This window comes from Dendropsophus ebraccatus, chromosome 13, assembly GCF_027789765.1.
Source record: "Dendropsophus ebraccatus isolate aDenEbr1 chromosome 13, aDenEbr1.pat, whole genome shotgun sequence".
Lineage (NCBI taxonomy): Eukaryota > Metazoa > Chordata > Amphibia > Anura > Hylidae > Dendropsophus > Dendropsophus ebraccatus.
Window position 1 is genome coordinate 36,941,657 of NC_091466.1, and position 22,225 is coordinate 36,963,881.

The 22,225-nt window shown below is 42.0% G+C and overlaps 1 protein-coding gene across 4 annotated transcripts in view; it reads left to right on the forward strand.

Annotated features, from left to right (window-relative positions):
* The window catches only part of NTRK1 (neurotrophic receptor tyrosine kinase 1), a 143,026-nt gene that overhangs the window by 88,420 nt on the left and 32,381 nt on the right, over window positions 1-22,225 (forward strand). For all 4 annotated transcript variants that reach the window (XM_069951318.1, XM_069951316.1, XM_069951315.1 and 1 more), the window contains exons 8-14: window positions 8,639-8,968; window positions 10,143-10,160; window positions 11,193-11,251; window positions 12,897-12,999; window positions 19,859-20,005; window positions 20,462-20,592; window positions 20,986-21,158. In XM_069951318.1, the coding sequence (XP_069807419.1) occupies window positions 8,639-8,968; window positions 10,143-10,160; window positions 11,193-11,251; window positions 12,897-12,999; window positions 19,859-20,005; window positions 20,462-20,592; window positions 20,986-21,158 (961 nt within the window). The remainder of the gene's footprint in view (window positions 1-8,638; window positions 8,969-10,142; window positions 10,161-11,192; window positions 11,252-12,896; window positions 13,000-19,858; window positions 20,006-20,461; window positions 20,593-20,985; window positions 21,159-22,225) is intronic.

Consider the following 22,225-nt stretch of genomic DNA (forward strand, 5'->3'; position numbering starts at 1 on the left):
TCACTGCTGCCTCAACTCTGCTACATCACTGCTGACTCAACTATGATACGTCAACTCTGCTACATCACTACCTTAGTACCTCGACTCTGCTACGTCAATACCTTACTACCTCATCTGTGCTACGTCACTGCCTCCTCAACTCTGCTACATCACTACCGCCTCAACTCTGCTACATCATTACCTTACTACCTCGACTCTGCTATGTCAATACCTTACTACCTCAACTTTGCTACGTCACTGCCGCCTCAACTCTGCAACATCACTACCGACACAACTCTGCTACATCACTACCTTACTATTTTAACTCTGCTATGTCAATACGTTACTACCTCATCTGTGCTTACATCACTGCTGCCTCAACTCTTCTACATCCCTGCCGCCTCAACTCTGCTACATCACTACCTTACTACCTCGACTCTGCTATGTCAATATCTTACTACCTCAACTGTGCTACATCACTGCGGCCTCAACTCTGCTACATCACTGCCGACTCAACTCTGTTACGTCAACTCTGCTAAATCACTACCTTACTACCTCGACTGTGCTATGTCAATACCTTACTTCCTTAACTGTGCTATGACACTGCTGCCTCAACTCTGCTACATCACTACCTTACTACCTCAACTGTGCTATGTCAATACCTTACTACCTTAACTGTGCTACGTCACTGCTGTCTCAACTCTGCTACCTCAGTTATCCATTGAAAAGAATGAAGTATTTTACCCTCCATTTTTTTTTCTGTCATTCTTAGAGCCAAATATTCTTCACTAAGTTGTTCCATGTATATAGTTTACTCTTCTGGATTGTAATTCCAGCTTCTCATTGCCTGTATTGGTATAAAAATTAACCCAAAACATCTCCCATTGACTTTAATAGGGTTCGAGTTCGAGTCAACCTCGAACCGAACACCACTACGGTTCGAGGTTCGACTTGAACTCGAACATTTTACTGTTCGCTCATCACTAGTCGGGAGGGCCCCATACACCTTAGACTGATGGCCAAATCCACTGCAAGTGGCAGGTTCGGCTGTCTAAATTCTGAGGTGTATGGGGACCATAAGAGTCAGGTATCAGCAGTTCAAGTAGCCAAAATGATATTAAATGATATTTAAGCCTCCCTTGATGCCACTATAACATCCTATACAGGGAGACATAACTAACAAAAGCTAAACTACAGCAAAATATGTGTGTTACATCTTCATTGCAAACTAAGACTGATGACCTAGAGCAGTGGTGTCAAACTCAAATACACAGTGGGCCAAAATTAAAAAATTGGACAAAGTCTCGGGCCAGCTTTCATAATTATTGAAGCGCAAATGGGGCAGTCCTGTCACTGTCAGTGGTGTGCATCTCCCAGCACTGTGCACTACGATAAATGACATGGTAAATTGCTATGATATGATTAAACCCAAACCCATGTAATAGCCAGCCCTCCCCTGTAGTCTCATGTAGTAGCAAGCCCTCCCAGTAGTGGATTATAATAGGGGCGTTTCGGGCGGCAGCCGGGGGCTCTAAGCTCCTGGGGGGCCCATGAACACCCAAAAAGACTTATACTTTCAGTGGTGTACTGTCTCCTGGCTACAGTTCCGCCATGATTTGCAAAAAAATCACCGTTTTTTATGGCAATTTTGCACAAATCAGGACATCATGACATTATCTGTCCTGTACTATGAACGCCAGGCTAGTGCTGCCATAGTTACAGTGGGGTGGGGGGGGGGCCCAGGCTTGGTGAACAGCCCGGGGCCTATGGTAAAGTTTATCCGCCCCTGAGCCCTCCCCATAGTCTCATATAGTAGCCAGCCCTCCCCATAGTCTCATATAGTAGCCAGCCCTCCCCATAGTCTCATATAGTTTTTTTATAGTAGCCATGGTGGGCCAGATGTTATCAAACTCTGAATTGCCTGGCGGGCCAAAAACTATGGCACCGCGGGCCAGAGTTTGAGATGACTGACCTAGAGAATTGCTCTAGACAGAGTAATTTACGTATTATTGGTCTGCCTGAATCTATCTCTGCCATGCAACTACATGCTATCTGCTCGCTGGAAATACCACAGGCACTAGGTATCCAAGGCCCTATTATTGTGGAAAGAGCTAACCGTGGGAGTCCCAGACAAATCATTGTTAAATACCTGAATTACAATGACAAAAATCTACAGCTAATGTCGCTATACGTGACTATAAGATCCTTATGTTTAATGACTACTCCGCAGCAGTTGTCAAAAACGAAAGGCTTTTGCGCATATTTGCTCAGCATTATTGAAAAACAAAATATAATTTGCTCTTCTCTTCCCAGCCATACTAAAAGTCTTTAAAGCCTATGGCTCAGCCTCCATATATCACTCTCCTGAGGAAGCCATTTCTTCTCTTAAAGAGGCAAAGGGTCTTGTTCCACTCCCACAAGACAAAAACAAGAGGCGACGCTTGGATAGCCCCACTGAGACAGTGGAAAACATGGAAGAAACCTGAGATTGTCCACTTATATTCTGGATGCTTTGCTGTTCATCTGATTTGAGTACCTTTTTTGTCTTTCATGGGTTCAATAATTAAGGGATTCCGCCTGTAAAGGAGTACCCCTCCTCATATTGTGCTAATTATTTTAGGAAAATTCTGCTTAATACTGTATGTGTACTTTAACCTTATACATATCTTCCCACAGATCCTTTTTTTTTTTTTGGCCTTTTTCTCCTTCTTACCCATCCCCATACCTATACCTGTTACCCTGTACCTATTACTAGACCTTTTAGGAGGAAGGGGGATGTGCATAGATTAAGTTTTACTGTTTAGAAATTTTGTGAGCAGAGGTTGTTGTGACCGTATTTCAGTTTATTTTTAGCCTTCTCAACAAAGCGGAGTCTGCAAACGCTCCGTTCATTGGAAGATACAAAAAAAGTGAAGTCCATATATATTCTTTCTATTGCTCCCAGGGTCCTTTTTCTACGCCTCCTCTCCTATTAATACTTTATGAAATAAATTACTTGGAATGTTAAGGGGCTTCGTTGTCCTTCTAAGAGGACGTCTGTCTTAAAGCATCTTAAAATGTTTAGAGACGATATAGTATTGTTACAAGAAACTTTTCTTCAAATAATGCACAACATACAAAATCCCCCTTGCTTTTCTGGGAGACTGCTAAAGCAGTCCTCCGAGGCCACATAATTTTGTTTATGGCTGCCCAGAAATGTGAGGCAAGGAAAACATACCTATCTCTTACCCAAACACTACGCTCTTCCTATACTTTCTTTTTATCTTCCCCTACTGATGATAATAAATCTCAATAGGTGGCAGCCAGACAAGCTTTTGAAATGGCTCAGAAAAAGCTTAACTCTCTATATACATGTCTCGCCTATTTAGATATGGAAATAAATTGGCGGAAGATATTAGCAAATCTCGCTAAAGGCCGCAAATCTATCTCTAATATCACTGCTCTTAAAGATAAAGCGGGTAATGTACAAAATGATCCTAAAGTTATCATCTCCCGACTGCTAAAACAATATTACCATTCACTTTACTCAAAAGATGTCCTTGATCTGGCTGCTGGTAAAACTTTCCTTGACTCATTGTCTTTACCTTCTCTTGACACCTCTTCTCTTCTTGATCTAAATGCCCCAATGACCTTGGAGGAACTCACTAAAACAATTTCTGCACTTAAAAATAACAAAGCTCCGGGTCCTGATGGTTATAGTGTAGAATTTTACAAATCTATGTCTTATGATATCTCTCCCATTCTCCTTTCCAAACTATTCTAACTGAGCATCCCATGTTACATTCAGGGGACACGGCATATATAAAAGTTTTACATAAACAAGGTAAAGATCTGATATCCCCAAGTTCTTACCGACCAATTTTGTTGATAAATCTAGTTCTAAAATTATTGGCGAAAATTATGAGGTTAACGGAGATTATGCCTTCGTTGATCGGTAATCCTCAGGTCGGCTTTATAAAGGGACGCTCAGGTGTCACCAATATACGAACCATTCTGGCGGCTCAAGCAAGCGTACAATTTGGGGGTCGTTGCAGTAATTCTCCAGGCCTATTAGCTATTGATGCCGAGAAGGCCTTTGATAATATCAGTTGGGAATGGCTGGATATGACTCTAACTGAATTTGGTAAATTCAGGGATTTGATCTCTACGATGTATACATCTCCTAAGGCCAGGATCCACACTCCAGGCTTCCTCTCAGATAGTTTCCCTCTCCAGAAAGGCACAAGACAGGGATGCCCCCTGTCCCCTTTACTATTTAATTTGGCGATGGAACCTCTCGCTAGGCATTTTATTTCTTCAGACATCTTCTCAGGAGTAAAGGTTGGTTCCCAGATCATTAAATTGACGTGTTTTGCCGATGACACCTTAATATATTTAGAAGATCCAGATTTACATGTCCTAGCTGTCTAAGATACTCAGAAATTTTTGGGTTCTTTTTCTGGTTACAAAATGAATGTACAAATAAGTCAACTTCTTTACCTTGCCTTACATGCAAGGACATCCATAGGCCCGTGAGTTTCTTTAGCCAGATCTAGTCTTACCTATCTTGGTATTTAAATTGGTTTGAATTGTCACCCACTATTCAAAAAAATTAAACATGATTTACAGAGATGGGAATCTCTGCCCCCCTCGATATTGGGTCGTACCCATTTATTTAAAATTATGTGTTTTGAAAAATTATTGTATTCAGTGCAAACAATTCCGCTTTTGCTTAAACACTCTGATGTCTCCCTACTCCAGTCCTATTTACTAAATTTATTTGGCAATCAAAAAGGCCGCGTATTGCTTATTCTACTCTTTGTCTTCCTTCACTAAAAGGTGGTGCTCAATGTTCAGACATTAGACTATACAATCTTTCTGCTCTCTTTCGGCATACCAAGGATTGGATTATAGACACATCACATTTCTCTTACATTTCCATTCAATCTACTTTAGCAGACCCTTGGCCTCTTTCCACCTTCTTACACGCCAAATTGCCAGAACTTCCCCCTGCTATTAAGAGAAATGTGATTTTTAAAGACCCAATTGCCACATGGAAGGCAGTTAGAAAGTTAAATGAGCTACCTTTTTGTCTTTCAAAAAGATTTCCGTTGTGGGACTTCCCACTTTTTCCACCTAATTCCAACAACCTAGACTATGCAGAGTGGCGGAGTGCACATATCTCCTCTATGGGTGCGTTCACACGTAATGGATCCGCAGTGGATTTCTCGCTTTGAGTTTGTCTGCCCATAAAGTCTACAGGGCAGGGTTTTGCTGCAAATTCGCAGTGAGAAATCCGCTGCGGATCCATTACGTGTTATAGATGGTCCCCCTCTTCCCCCCTCTATAGATGGTCCCCCTCTTTCCCCCCTTATAGATGGTCCCCCTCTTTCCCCCCTTATAGATGGTCCCCCTCTTTCCCTCTTTATAGCTGGTCCCCCTCTATAGATGGCCCCCCTCTTTCCCCCTCTGTAGATGGTCCCCCTCTTTCCCCCCTTATAGATGGTCCTCCTTTCCCCCCTTCCCTCTCCCCCCTTATAGCTGGTCCTCCTTTCCCCCCTTATAGATGGTCCCCCTCTTTCCCCCCTTATAGATGGTCTCCCTCTTTCCCCCTTTATAGATGCTCTCCCTCTTCCCCCCTTATAGATGGTCCCCCTCTTCCCCCCTTATAGATGGTCCCCCTCTTCCCCCCCTTATAGATGGTCCCCCTCTCCCCCCTTATGGATAGTCCCCCTCTCCCCCCTCCCTTATAGATGGTCCCCCTCTCCCCCCTCCCTTTATAGATGGTCCCCCTCTCCCCCTCCCTTTATAGATGGTCGCCCTCTCCCCCCTCCCTTTATAGATGGTCCCCCTCTTTCCCCCCCCTTTATAGCTGCCCCCCCTTTCCCCCCCTTTATAGCTGCCCCCCAGTGAGTAAATAACACAAAAATAACAAAATATAACTCGCCTACCCTGCGTTCCCCCGTCGATCCTCTCTCCGGCTGCCTCCGTCTGATGCGCGGCTGCCGGGGGTGTCCGGTCCTCTCCCCGGCAGCGCGCGCATCACACAGCTCCTAGTGCCGCCTGGGCCCTGACTTCCGGTACGTGCGCTCCCAGTACCGGAAGACAGGGCCCCAGGCGGCACTAGGAGCTGTGTGATGCGCGCGCTGCCGGGGAGAGGACCGGACACCCCCGGCAGCCGCGCATCAGACGGAGGCAGCCGGAGACTCTTGTGACCGCAAGCGAAACAATGCTTGTGGTCACAAGAGTGCAGTGGCGAGGGGGCCTCCCGGGCGGCATTATAATGTGGGCGGCAAGGCATGGGCCCCCCCGGAGCCTCGGGCCCCGGGCGGCCGCCCAAACCGCCTACATTATAATCCGCCATTGACTTCACCTGCTCATTACCTGAAAAGTTGCCCAAAATGTGCACTTCCTAAGGCAGATTTGTATCATTGTGCTTGGTCCTGTGTACGTGTTCAGGAATTTTGGGATTCAGTACGGCTCTATCTTTTATCCACATGGGGTCATGCAATACCTCTTCTCTCTCTTAGCTATCTTTTTCATTTCATTAAAGACAATTCTGCTACTTCTATGAACCATTTAAACTCTTCAAAAGGGTTTCACCTAACATTATTGGTTTCTCTAAAATGTTTACTAAGACACTGGTTTCTAGACACTATACCTTCTATATCCGAAATAATATCTATCTTAAAGGAAATATTTCATTAGGAACTCTTAGATATACTACGCACTAAAGAAAAATCAACAAAAATGTTTATGACTAAATGGAAACAATTCCTAATTCATGACTTCACTACTGAAGAGAGAGAACCTATTGTGAATCAGTTTAAAGACACTGACTGGTATTGCATGGCCGCTCAAAGAGGTACCCTGGGAGTACTCCAACTTACGTAATCTTTGTGTTTCTTCTATTACAAGATACCTTGTTATGCTTTATTGATAGTATTAGTATATATCTGCCACAGAAACTATGTTTGAGGTGATACTGTGTGTTAGAACTGTTTTTTTAAGGTTTTCCAATGATTCTTTATTGTATTCTATGTGATTATATAACTGTACAGATTGTTAAATAGCTCTTATTATTGCAATGAAATGCAAACATACTGCTTTTGTCACCTGCACGCAACTTTTTTGTCAACTTTCTATTGATAAATATCACTATGTATGTTCCATACTTTAAAAATGCCACTAATAAAACATCTTTGAAAAAAAAGAGAAGTTTTTTAATCTCCATATCAGCTTTTTACCTATGAGTGCAGCTCTGACCATGGTATAGGGCTGGTCGCATTTTGTTTAAACTGTTTTTCCCCCCATTTGTATATGTTATGTTAAAAAAAATGGTGGTGTTTTTATTAATAAAAAACTATGTATTAAAAAAAAATCATGCAGTTTTCCATCTATCTATTAAGGCTGGTTTCACAATGGCTAAAATTTTTAAACGTCAAAAAAAGAAAAAGCCAAGTTTTTTTTATTTTTATTTTTTTTTAGCAAAAACGCTGCTACTAGCTCGAGTCAGCTCTCTGCCTTTTTTTGAGGAATGAAAGGTGGAATCTGATTGGTTGCTAGGGGCAACTAAGACAATTCTATTTTTCATCAGTTTGAAAAATTTCCCCCCTAGAGGCCCTTGGAGGCCATAAAAATGTCACAAATAAGCAGTGTCTAGAGGCACCCTAAGCCTGATAATCTGTTAACCCTTCCTGTTCTGCATCAATCACTTTTCGTTATTCTCCTCTTTATCATCACAGACAAAATTACAATAACAGGTAAAGGGACTTTTAGATCAGGCAGTTATCAGCTAAATAAGCCATTAATTGTCCCGTGTAAAAGACTGTGTGATCAGCCAATGAACAAGTAAATGATCCTCTCCGATGTGTGGTTGATATAAGTGAAGGGCTGTGTAAATGATCCAGCAATCATTTGTGCGCGTATGCCTGCAGAGTAATTAACCAGCCTCAATCTAAAAGATTATAATTCGTCGGCATACACTTTCAATAATTGTCAGCCGAACAGTTATGTCTCCCCTTCCCCTGTCCTCTCCATACACAGGAACTTTCACATTGCTGAGCACTCCTATGCTTACTATGGGGAGGGGTAGGCCGCTTGCAGACAGCTCTGGTGGTGGCATATCTCTCTAAGAACAAATGAGTCGAGCACTAATATTTCATCACACCCAAACCAAGCAGGGGGTGCAACTGACAAAATTATAGAGCATTGGGGGACCTTTAGAGGAGGCTAACATTTAGACATATACATACGGCAGGATCCACCATTCACAATAGGTGGTGAAAAGAGCTCACCATCGCCCACTGTACAGTGACTTTTTCACAAGACACAGAGCATAAATGCAACCAATTCCATAGAAGTCAGCTTCAGACTACATATCTAGATGCTATTAAAGCAGCTCATGGCTGCCTCTATATTAACATACAAAAATGGAATAAATAATCTAGAATTAGTCTGAAAGCCCACAACATCTGTAATTCTGATCTTAGTCAGCCTCTTGTTCAATGCTCATTGTTGGGTTTTGATAACAGCCAATGTATAATGTATAATGTAGTCTTAGGGAACACCCTTTATTTCCTGTCCCAGATTATTGTCCCTATTGAGAACATTCAGTTTTTGTTTTTATTTATGCTATATTTCTTACTCCACTTATCCCTGTTCTTTTCCTTTTTCCCAGTCCCGGCAGTAATAATTGACTTGGGCGAGGTGATTCATCAGCATCACTCCTGCATTCCCTATACCATAGATGGGAACCCTGCCCCAGAGGTTAGCTGGCAATTAAATGGAGAAACTCTGCTCATGAATACCTACATATTCACAAGGCCGCTTGAGTACAGAGAAAATGGGACCCTTATCCATGGTTGCTTGTATTTTAATAATCCAACACACGTCAATAATGGTAATTACACATTACTGGTGAGGAACCGCCTTGGCGAGGACAGCAAGAGTGTCTACAGTATCTTTATGAATAATCCATTTGACTTTAACCCAGAGGAACCCATTCCAGGTGAGCAATGAAAGTGCATGGCAGATAGATTTTCTACTCTAAGAGTAGCTTCACACGTACCCGATTCGCAGCAGTTTGCAGTGCCAGTATATGACCTGGCCCCTTTAACCATTTAACCCCTGCGCGGCAGCGCAGCTGCATGTGAGGCTCCTGGCTCCCGTCGGTCCCCATCGGTTGCTGCCTTTGCACTGATTGGCTGATTGAGACCGACGGGAGGCGGGGGCCTCACTTGCAGCCGTGCCGGCGGTAGTGTATGCTCCGGGCGGCGGGGGTTAAAGGGGCCGGGTCACATACTGACAGCGGAATGAAATTGCTGCGGGTATGTGACTCATTCAACTTCACTGAACCAGGACTCGCATCGGATTTCGCTGCAAACTCGGTACGTGTGAAGGCACCCTTAAAAGGCTTTTCTAAAATCTATACTGTAGCCTCATGTATACTGCAGTCTCAGCTCCAAAGTAAATATAAACAGAGGCTGCAGTACACCGGCGCTACCACACAGTGAACATAGTCAACTGCTTTCAGCTCTGTACTCACTGTAGTGGGGTGTTAAACAGCTCATCGGCAGTCGGCAGGGAAGTTGGATGTCCACACCCTGCTGATCAACTATTGGTAGTTTGTCTTGTAGATAGGCTATTAATTGCTTTATCTTATGCTGCGTTTACATGGAACGATTATCGTGCGAATTTGTACGTGTTAATCGTACGTGTAAACGCAGCGAACGATCAAACGTTGAGCGAGAAATCGTTCATTTTGATCTTTGAACAAGTTCTCAAATGATCTTTCCGTGTGAACAGTCGTTCGCCGATTTAACAAATGTGTGAGATACGCTTAAGCATTCGCAAAACGATCGCAAAACAAATTTTCCGTACAATATATCGTACCGTCTAAACGCTGATCGTTATGAAAAAAAATCGTTACTCCGACATCGTTAATCGTACGATCGGGCCAATTATCGTTTCGTGTAAACGCAGCATTAGACAACCTCATTTAGTCATATATCCTTGACTGGAGGTCTCCATTCCCTTAATAAATGGTCAGTCTTTATAGGAATGAATGGTAGTCGCTATCTATGTTATACTATAAGCACCTGTAGATGTAGGGTGTCCTCATAATTGTATAGTTCTGCTATCTATGTTATTGTTAATTAATGTTATTTCTTTTTTATTTGCAGTGTCGTTGTCCCCATCTGGTAAGTCATTCTACTATTCAGTTACATCAAAAAAAATTTTTGACTCGACATGCCTTTCGTGGTTTATTGCAACTGGCAGGACTTGCTAATATAGTAAGATGTCTTTTACACACTTTATCCAACAGATTATATACCACCACAAATGCAAAACAAAAAAGTCTAGCTGATGGATCATAACTACCTAGAGGCTAGGTAGATGACAAGAAACTGGTACCAGCACCCTATACAGTGTCATCCCGCTGCGAGTATGTAAAAGGCAGCCCCCTTAACCCTCCATGGCCCACTACATACATTACCGGTCTGCGCTCTGGCTTGCCTCGGGGGTTCCCGGCTCAGCCAATTAGAAGCAAACCAGAACGCGGACTAGTAATGTATATACCGGACTGTGGGTGGTTAATGGGTCTGCCTTTTACATACTGGCAGCGGGATGAAAATCCTCCTGCAAGTATGTAATCTCATTGAAAGTGACTGGGAAGGATCTGCAGCGGAGTTCACTTCAAACTTTAGCGTGAAATCCGCTGCACATCCATTTTGCATGAACCCACCCTTAAAGTATAATACAGGTTATAACTAATCAGTATATGTAAAATATGTGTACATAAGTTAATGAAAAGTCAGCATAGTCAGAATAAAATCCAACCATATTCAAGAGTAAGGGTCATGGAACGCGTTGATTCTTCTCTCCATTACGTAAACTACCTGGAATCATGCCTGTCTATTCCATGAGATTGACTTTTTGTATGGCTGTCCTAAATGGATTGGCTGTCCTTTTAAGGCTGTCCTAATCCATGCCTAAAACGCATGGATTCTTACTTATTTGCTGCTGGGAGTTGGTGCCTGTCTGAATGAGCTATTTTATGATACTAATGTGTGTACATAGGGACCCCACCAGCAGAATAGTGATTGCAGTTCTAAAGTTTTACACAGCCTAAAACTCTGATCAGTACAAGCTAAGTCACTGTTTTTCTTTTAAAAATGTATAATGAAAACTAAATTGAATTTGACTAATTAATTTATAAAAAACTACAACAGGTGGAGGCAACAGCACATACGTGAACCCAGTGGAGACGGTGGAGGACAACACATTTGGGGTACGTTTGTTACCTGACAACTATTGATGTTGCTGCACATACACATTGACCTCCCATTACCAGCACATAGAACCACAAAACACTTACACAGCAGCATAATTACAGGGGCAGAGGTAATTGAAGATGTAATTGATGCTCCTTTGACAGTGTTAATTTGTTGGTAATTTATAAAGGAAAGATTCTGGTCTGAGGCAAAAACACAAACCACTAAGTAATAAATATGGCTTATTGTAGCTTTATAGAATGTTTTTTTTAACTTACCATAAGAGTCTAGGTCAAACTGTGGTTCTGGAAACACACACTTAGTAAAATCAGTACAAAGTGGCTTGTTGGAGTAAGCCTTCACACTACGTTTTTTCATTCGTTTAAAATAAGGATGGTAAAACGGATGTATTTGTGTACATCCGTTTTGATAAATTTTTTCATTGATTTCCGTTAAAAAAAAAAAGATAAAAAAAATACGGATCAAAATGCATCCGTTTTTTTATTGTACACAAAAAAGGTGGTCAACCACGTTTTTTGTGTATGCTAAAAAAAAATGCATTTTGATCCTTTTTTTTAATTTTTTTTTATAATAAATGTCAATGGAAAAACTTATCAAAACTGATGCACACAAAGACATCAGGTTTTATTTTTTTTTGCATAAAACGGATGAAAACAAAAAACAAAAAAACAGAAACAAAAATGCAGTGTAAACCCAGCCTAAGGCCACGTGCACATGGTCTGTATATGTATGTACGTACAACAGAACGGATTTTCAGAACTCTGCAGGCTAATTCATACCACTCCAGAAAAAGGCTAGCGTCTTTATAAGTTAATCTGGTTAAGATGGCTTTGAGTTGTGACACTTCAGGCTCTTTATTGGGTGTTTTTAAGGCAAATGTAAGATGACGCTACACCACTAATTTTAATGAAAACAAGAATATATGAATACATAAATAATCAATTCATAAATACATTATTGATATTGTCTTAAGGTTAGAATGTGAGTAGCAAATTCTACAATTATTTCTCCAAGGCCATATTCTGCGAGGAAGTCAAATAACAAAGAGTTATCTAAAGGCCAAAAAAGCATAATTTAGAAAAGGGAAAATGGGGGGTGCATACCATTCTTCCACTGTACGTTGTCTATACAAAACTGCACCTAGCTTGTTAAAAAAAAGCAATGTGTAGAAAGACAAAACAGTTCTCAGTTTATCTATCTGCTGCCCCTAAGCTGTTGTTAGACTGTTTTCAGTTATAACTATGAGTAAAGTGAGTGCTGCTCTGGAGTATAGAATATGTTGTGTAAGGTGGCATTCACATTGCAATTTCCCCATACATTTGGTGTACACATCCATAGCTGTTCAAATGGCAATGCCAATGTATACAGTGGCAGCAGCTCCTATTTACTTTAATAGCCCTAACATTGCATTGGCCCTAAATTACAATGTGAACATCCCTTAAAAGGGTTGTCCAGGAAAACACATTTAATAGCCTATCCACATGATAGTCTATTAACAGCTTATTGTGGGAGTGCCGGGTGCCGTATCCTGTGGATAGGCTATCAGTTATTTTATCCCGGACAACCGCCTCAACTAATCAGTACAATATAAGTAATGCACTCCCTTATAGTTTGACTGTGATTTCTGTTTTTTTCTGTCAGGTCTCTGTGGCTGTGGGCCTAGCTGTCTTTGCCTGCCTCTTCCTTCTTGTTATGCTGATTGTACTTAATAAGTGTGGAAGACATTCTAAGTTTGGAATCAACCGTAAGTGCCACCTTATTGATTGACATGTCATATATGACCCATGGAAACATATGTGATGTAAAATCAATGGTCATATTTCCTTAGCTTTGCACTAATGAATATGTAACTTACCAAAGAGAGACTCGTTTCTCTGAAATGTGGGGAATAGGTGTGTAAACTGGAGCCTCTCATTGTGACATAGTAATAATCTTCATTTGCTATATAAACAAAGGTGAGTTCTTCATGTCATTAAAGACATTCAATAATAGCATGAATGAAAATGACTAAATAGAATGTGCAGGGTAATTCATTATCCCACAAGAAATGGCTTACCACCACATAAACAAGACCCTCCTGGTACCATGTTTTACAAGAAAGTGTAAAATCCAATATAGGACGAAAACAAGGATACGAATACTCCGTGCAAACCAGATGTCTATAGGCTATTTAGCATTTATTACTCCAACGGTAACGTGTTTTTGGAGCACTGGGCTCCCTTTGTCAAACCACTATTGGCAATAGGCTTTCCTTCCCTGGAGGGATATCTGGCTATTCCTGTGTTTTGAGACTCAAGGCTCCACAGACCCCTCTTTTGCATTTGTGGTTTGACAAAGGGAGCCCAGTGCTCCATAAATGCGTTACCATTGGATTAATAAATGCTGAATAGCCTATAGACATCTGATCTACGTGGAGTATTCGTATCCTTGTTTTCGTCCTATATTGGATTTTGCATTTGCTTGTCCGTACCCATAGTGGAACACGGTGGATCGAGACATATAACATCTACACAACCTGATCAGGTGAGCCTAACCTGTATCTGTGGCATTTTCAGTTATGGCTATACGGAGTCACCCTATGAGGCGCTCTGCCCTTTCGTTTTCTCTTTTCTCACTTTATTACAAGAAAGTGAGGTACTTGGCCAGTAGTTGGGCTAACTGTGATGCCAATACTGTAAAAGTAAGGCAGCTCACTGATCCTCTGCTGGGAAACCTGGATGGTGCATGGGACAGCTGTATGGCACACAGCAAATGCAGAGACGAGGAAAGAAGAATGTCCGGCTCTAGATATCCAGAAACAAAAAAGCAGACTTTATTTGAAGATGAAACAGATAATCCTAGTCCAAAGGATCTTCAAATAAAGTTTCCTGCTTTGGCGGGAAAATGTACAGTTCGTGAAAACGCACTAAAGACACACAAAATTTGCACCACACCCATTTTTTTCCAAAAATAGGCAGCAACAAGGTTGGAATCCTGCCCGTGAACACCACTTCTGTGGTACTCGGCCAGTAGTTGGGCTAACCGTGAAGCAAATTCTGTGGTGTACGGCTAGTGATGGTCATTGTCGTGGTGCCAGTGCTTGTCCAGCACACAGTTGTGATGTTAGTACCTGCTTTGTAGATGGCCGGTTTGTGTTCCCAACATGGTCTGTGACCTGCCGGGTTGTAGTGTATCCCTTGAGCTCGTGTTACGGTAGTTCTGACTGGCAACTGACCCACCCAGACTATCAGTACTGCCACCCACAGAAAGAGGAAAAATAACCCAAGGTGTACAGTTGGTGTGTGTATGGGTGCTAGTGTGTACGAAAGATGACAGTCCCAGTCTTATCAAAAATTGAACAGCTTTACTGTAGAACTGTTCAGTAGCACAATACACTTTCATAGAATAGATAAATCTTCACATAGACTTTAGTGCTTAGATTGTTGTGCTTGAGGAGGTGCTTAGAGAAGGCGAGTAGAAGAGAGGTAGTTGTAGTAGTACTTGGAGAGTTGAGTAGAGTAGAGGAGAAGAGTTTGTTGAAGGAGCCCTGACCCAGTGTAGCAATGTACTCTGCCGTAACTTTAGAGAAGACTTTGTAGTGAGACATTTACTTGTATCTGTGTATAGACTATGTCTGACCACCTTGCGCCCTACAGTGTCGAGTGACCTGTCCTAATAGGGTGATACAAGCCCCAGTTGGGGTTATCTGGGTGAAGCTAAGTTCCCGGGGGTGTCCTAGTTACCTCCACTGTGAGATATATACGTAGAGTATACGTAGACCTCTTTCGGTAGCTTTGTCTTATCCAGGCTAGTTCCTCTTGTTTCAGGATACTGCCCTGCACTTTTTAGACTGGTTCTCAGCGTAGCTTCGGGTGTTCCTGAACTCTTCTCTCTTTAAGCACTTAGCACTGCATAGTAGGTATTTTAGAAGTAGTAGTAGAAGAACTAGTTGTCTCTGGCTGCATCTGAACACACTCATATCTTAGACTAGACTGCCTCTTTGTCCCGGACAAGGGTCCTGCAATAAGCCAGGCCCTGGCTTGGCTACAGCAGGGACGTTTGCTCTCTGTGTCTTTCTCCTATGAGAATCTGGATAAGACTAAACTGCACTTCCTCCACCAAGTAACTAACTTCTTACAGGGGCTTTTGTATGCCTCGCTGCGAGTTGTGGGGATGAATGTGAGCATAAGAAAGAAGCACACACACACAACATGCAATGCGCGTACAAACACACAACTCTGCACATATGATTTGGAGGTTGTACCCTTGGATCTTCAAAGGCACTGGGTCTATTAGGGTCCTTTTAAATGGCCCAATATGCAAGATATCAGCAAGATCGGCACTCACTTGAAGTGCCTTTACAAGGCACAATTAATAAAGATACAACAAATCACCTCCTCTCCATGCAGGGGAGTTATCGGGGCGCAGGTCCAAGGAGCATGCAGTATCAGGAGAAAAATTATTTATTAAAAATTCCCATGTAAAAACATTAAAAGCGACACAACGCGTTTCCAAACCGGACTGTGTTGATTGACACTTGAAAAAGAAAAAGAAATGTTTTTACATGGGAATTTTTAATAAATAATTTTTCTCCTGATACTGCATGCTCCTTATACCTGCGCCCCGATAACTCCCCTGCATGGAGAGGAGGTGATATGTTGTATCGTTTAGGATCCTAGTCGGATCCACTTGGGGAGAGGCTGCGGTTCTAATACAAGCCATTTCGAGTGTTGTGCCTCCCTTTGCACAACCTACTCAGGTGAGAGCTTCTAAGATTGTGCTCACACCTATTCTACCATCTGACCTGTGCTATGGAGCGCTGCTCTTTTTCTTTGTTTCAATTAATAAAGAGGCTGGGCCACACGAATGATTGCTGAATTGTTTGTGCAGCCATTGAAATACACTGTTATTGGTGGCACATATCCTTTCTAGCCATGTTTGGCCAATAAAGATGATTGTACCAGTTGCACAAAAGATCAAATGAGCGGTCATTTGCAACTGATCCTGGACCATTTCCGGTCTTAATGACTTGAACCTGAGCTATTTATTCATAAAAGTAACTACAGCATTGGTCACTTCATTATCTGCACTTACTTACGGGGCCCTTCTGGCTCATGAAAGGTTAATAGAAGTTGAGAATCCATGTTCTTGAGATTGTTTTTGTACAATATGCATAACTGCATTTTCTCAACTTTAACTAAGGCAAGAAAAGAGTGTTTGGAAGAGCCGCATTTCATTAGAGCTTGTTCCCTGCGCCAGGCAGTAAGACGCGGCTAATTCATTTTTGAAATTGATTCAAGCCTTAAATGGGTTTGATGCGTTTGTTTCCCAAGGGTCTGCAGACTGAGAAAAGCTGTGAGAGTGTAAGATGGAAAAGTAGCTTCAGCAGTACAGCCTATAGACATTGAGCAGTATGTGTAACCCTTTATATTGCAGCTACATATTTTCCAGTGAAATTAGTGTGTCATAATTTCAGGTCCAATCTCCAGTACTCCCATATTTAGTGCAGCCCTTTACAGCAATAGTACAGCTGCAATCTGACTGCACAGGGACAACACATCCAGTGTTAAACAGGGGTATCTGGGGCCCACCAGAGAAAATGATCCAGGGGCCCACCAATGAAGAGCCAGTGAGAAACAACATATAAGTCAGTGTTTGTGCAGGTTCTAAAGCTGGGAACCCACCCGAGGATCCTCTGGTGGGCCAGTACCGACACTGAACACAACTTTCTTAAATAGGTGTAGTCTGTGACACTGCCATGTGGGGAAGAGTGCTGTGTTTATCACTGAAGTGGCAGGACTTCAAAGCTCCAGCAAATGCATGACCCAATTTTGTGCTGATCATCTGATTAGGGGGATGGGGGATGAGACACTGGGGAATAGATCCCTATATCAAGGTGGGGTTATCAATAAGTGAAGTAAGGTAACCACCTATATATTGTACAGACAGTAGGCAAAATTGACACCATAGAAAATAGTACAGATGAGCTTTTTATTAACTACCATAGATTCTTTTATGTAGAAACAGTGCCACACCTAACCTATCCCCCTTACCCAGCAATCTTTTTGCCATCAAAATACCATAAATAAGTTTTTTTTAACCAAGCTATAGATAACCTGTTCATCTTTACTTCTCAAACTTGAACCCTAACTACTCTTATATTAAAGGGGTTGTCCAGAAAGCAGAAGACGTCTGAAGCCTTCTGCTCTCCGGTGCTTATATTCGTAGATCCCACGTCTCGGAAGTAAGCCCTCTAAGACTACTCCTGCATACAATGTCAAATAGAAAATTTCCGACTGGGTCTCTTACCTATGGGGGGGGAAAGGTAGTTAGTAAAGCGGGATAAAACACTTCAGATAGGTGGCTCATAAGAAAAAGGATATGAGAATAAGAGCCAACAAACATAGGCAGGCATGCCCAACTAGCAGGCTGGAGTATAGTGTGGCAACTTTTTGAATGATTGGCTAGCCACAGCTGAATCCTGTAAATGAGAAATCATAGCCAGCAGTATTAAATGAGGTAACACGATCAGGTAGTTGGAGGCTGTGCTTCTGCTTCTGAGGGCGGTCATTATTATGCCTTCTAGGGCCTCTAGGCTAGAGACCTATCTTGGGGGGTTGGAGATTTTCTGCAGTTGTCACTGCTGTGGTTTTTTGGTTGAGAATGAGGACATCATTGGCCAGTCCAATCCACTTCCCAGGAAACGTTCCGAGGAACGTTCGGACCTGACATCCGCAATGTAGTGGTCCACCATCTTGCTAAAATAACTCAGGGAATGTGCCAGCTTCAGTGCACAGCAAGGGAAACACATCATCATGTAGCAAATGCAGATACTCCGTGGAATTTAGATTTCCATTGATGAAGAGTGGCCCCACTATCTTCGTACCCCATATACCACACCATCATATTTTGTGTTCCAACACATTTGGAGGGATCTGTCCAGTGTGGGTTACTGTTGGACCAGTAGCGGTGGTTTCGATTGTTAACTTCACCATTCACATAAAAGTTTTCCTCAGCACTGAATAGAACCTTATGTGTATACTGTGGGTCCTGTTCCAGTTGTTGTGTCGCCCACTCTCCAAATTTAACCTGTCGGTCCGGATCATCTTTAGAGAGATGTTGTAGCAGCTGGATCTTTTAAGGGTGCCATCTGTGTGTAGCCAGCATCCGTCAAATGGACGTTCGACTGATGCCACACTCCAGGGAGATACGTTGAGTGCTACCCTGTGAGCTCTTGGTAAATGCTGCTAGGACAGCCATAGATGGGGCTGTCCCATCACTGCACAGTTGTGTAGAAAAATGTTGATGACTCATTGGGATTCTTGGTGTCCAAGATCGTGCACCCCAGTGCTGATGTCTGGTCCTTTAATTATGGGCAAGGGCTGTACATGTCTGTTACTGCCCATTGGGTCAACATCCTCCCAGAGGACCATGAGAAAGGTCAACTAACGGTGGGAAGAGTTGTAGCCCACAAAGGGACAAACATTGTCTCTGCAGTGCAGCAGGGAGGGCTAAAGGCCCTATTCCACCAACAGATCTGACGACAGATTATCTGCCAAAGATTTGAAGCCAAACCCAGGAACAGACTGTAATCAGAGAACAGGTCATAAAGGAAAGACTGGATCTCTCCTCTTTTCAAATCCACTCCTGGGTTTGGCTTCAAATCTTTGGCAGATAATCTGTCGTCAGATCTGTTGGTGGAATAGGGCCTTTAGTCATACACCTTGTATAGTTCATGTGATAAACCTCATAGTGTACAGGTTTCTTCTAACATGTCCTGCCAATTGTTGATCCCTTTTGAGGACACGACTCTGTTTGTGAGCAGGCATGACTATGGGATCAATGACATCATCCCACTCGTCTGTGTTCTGGAAAGTGCGCTGAACAACATCATCAGTGAGGATTCCCAGGCCACCACTCCAAGGTTGAACATCCTCCTCCTGCTCTGTCAATTGTCTGTTCTCAACCATACTGGCCTGGGTACAATCAGGTGTTGCCTCCTCCTCAAATAGTCTGTTCTCAACCATACTGGCCTGGGTGCAATCAAGTGGTGCCACCTCCACCTATAGTCTCTTTTCAACCATACTGGGCTGGGTGCAATCAAGTGCCTCCTCCTCCTCCGCCAATTGTCTGTTCTCAACCATACTGGGTCAAATACAGTACTATTACTGCTGCTGGTTCCACTGTCAAATGTCTGTTTTCCACCCTACTGGGTCCAAGGAACTTTGTGCCCTATGTCCCGTGTAATCACTTACACCTTGGCTAAATTTTTTCACAATTTTTTCCACTTTTTTCATTGTAATAGCAACTGCAACTAATAGAAACTATACCCTATCAGACTCCCACTATTGTAGCTGCAATTATTCAGCCGTTATAGCAAGGTTCATTTTAGGTACAAATCTGAACTTCGAAGTTTGCCGGATCGAACCGAACCAAACCGAACTTTTCAAAAGTTCGCTCATCCCTAGTCTTAGCATCTCTACATTTTTTTTAAATGATATGTTATAACTACAATGTTCCTTGCAGTGTGATTTATTTTCATTAATTTAAGTGCAGCATCCTAGCATACCTAGTGATCCAGTGATGCATCTTGTAGTTCTCATCAGTTCGTCTCTTTCTTTCAGGGGCAGCAGTGTTGGCACAGGAGGATGACTTAGCCATGTCTCTACACTTCATGAATTTCGGTAGCAGCCCACTTACCTCGGCAGAAGGAAAGCTGGATGGAAATAAGCACAATTTCATTGAGAACCCACAATACTTCTGCGATGCCTGTAAGATAGTATAAATAGCTTTATACATACATCAATCATTTTTGTCACACTTGGGGAAGAGACACTGATACATGGGTCACAGAAAAATGACATGGGTAAAGGACAATGAATCACTAATGCTTTGGTGCAGGAAAAGGACACGTTTGAAATAACAATGAGACAGTGGTGTTTGGGTTGCAGGAGAATAAACACTTAGGTTTGTCCTAAAGGACAAGGACACTGACACTTGACAAGATGCACTGACAGTTGGTGTAAAGGTGTAAGGTACAGTAAGGTAAAAAATGATACACTAACACCTGGGAAACAAGAAAAGGACATTATGACGCATGGGGTACAGACTGTATGATACTTATGAAACAAAGACACATTGATACTTGGGTATCAATGTATCTTTGATATACTGACACTTACATGATGATGTCAATTGATGTACAGAAAAATGTCTTCAATTTTCAGGTGTTCAACACATCAAGAGGAGAGACATTGTGCCCAAATGGGAGCTGGGAGAGGGAGCCTTTGGGAAGGTTTATTTGGCTGAGTGCTACAACCTGACCCCAGATGAAGAAAAGACTCTAGTAGCTGTAAAGGTAATGGCGACATATGCATAGAGCTGGGCCACATTAGGGACCCTGTCGAATAAGGCAATGTTGCTCATCTCATCGATCAAAACTTTTAAAATGTCGGTATGGCATGTCAATCATTTTTAAATGACAAACTGAAATCAATGAGCATCACTGGAATTCATTGGTACTATTGCTTCTCTAGAACGAGGGTCATTGATTGTTATTAATTTTATTATTATTTATTTATAAAGCGCTCTTGTTATCCTCAGCTCTGGGTAATAGGGTAATAATGGGGGCTTGAAAAAAGTTGCCACCAAGAACAACCTCTCGACAACCTCTCTTTAAAAATGCCTATGAGTGACTGCATGTAAATTTATGCGTGTTAACGCTGGTAAATTATCTTTTGACTGGATGCAGGCTCTTAAAGAAGCAACCGAGGCAGCCCGCCAGGACTTCCAGCGTGAAGCTGAACTTCTTACAGTCCTACAACATGAACACATTGTCAAGTTTTATGGGGTCTGTACTGATGGGGAGCCGCTCATCATGGTATTTGAGTACATGAAACATGGAGATCTCAACCGTTTCCTCAGGTAACCTTCAAGTCTATGACTCGCACCTAGACTCTTTTCTGATGCTTTTTATGTAGTGCTCAGTTTATTGGGGAAAAGGGTTAATTCAGGACCATAACACTATTAGGATAGGTGCACACTGAGGAAAATATGAACAGCGCAATGTCCCCTAGTGTTCAATGGGATTTCCACTCTGTTGTTCACACTGCAGAATTTCTGAGCAGAATTTTTTGCCGCTGATCTGCTTTCTGCCCTAAGAATTGACATGTCCATCACTCAATACAATGTGCAAAAAAGACATCCGTTATTTTACTCAAGTCACTAAGACTGATGCGATAACGGACAAAAAACAGTAGGGGCAGGGCTGGTGCATGCTCGAATCTTCCTTGGATAATCTCTGCTTAGTCTTCAGCTTCTGGTGACAATTAGTGCAGATTACAAAACGATTATACACTACTTTCAGTAGTGTTAAGTATCATGTGAACTTATTCAATACATAACAGCAAAAACAATACAATATAATAGGCAGCAGTCTACTTTGGCATGAAACAGATTACTGTGCCACAAAAATATATTTATCTAGTGACATTTTTGGTCACTGTTAAAAGGGTAGTTCACAAAAAAAAATTTCTTTCTAATCAACTGGTCTCAGTAAGTGCCAAAGATTTGTAATTTACTTCTATTAAAAAAATCTAATTTTATGTCTATTGGACTCCATACTTATTACAGATGTAAAATCAAGGGCAAGGGACTTCTTCTTGGGCTATTTATAGCTCAAAAATGGTTTAAGTGCAAACTGCTTTTAAGAATCTGCTCTATACAAGAACATTGCTAAAAAAACAGCTGGAAAAAAATGGTATATAAAGTAAAAAAAATTCTCTCAAAATGTGTCCATAAAAACCCAGATGTTTTTGAGGCTGAAAATAAGCTTCAAAATAAAAATACTACATGTGCCTTTTCCATGTGTATGTCTATCTATCTATCTATCTATCTATCTATCTATCTATCTATCTAAATCAAAAGATAATTCAGCAGCACTGGTACGTGGTACCAGCAGATCTTGCCTCGACCAAAGGCTGTAGTAAATA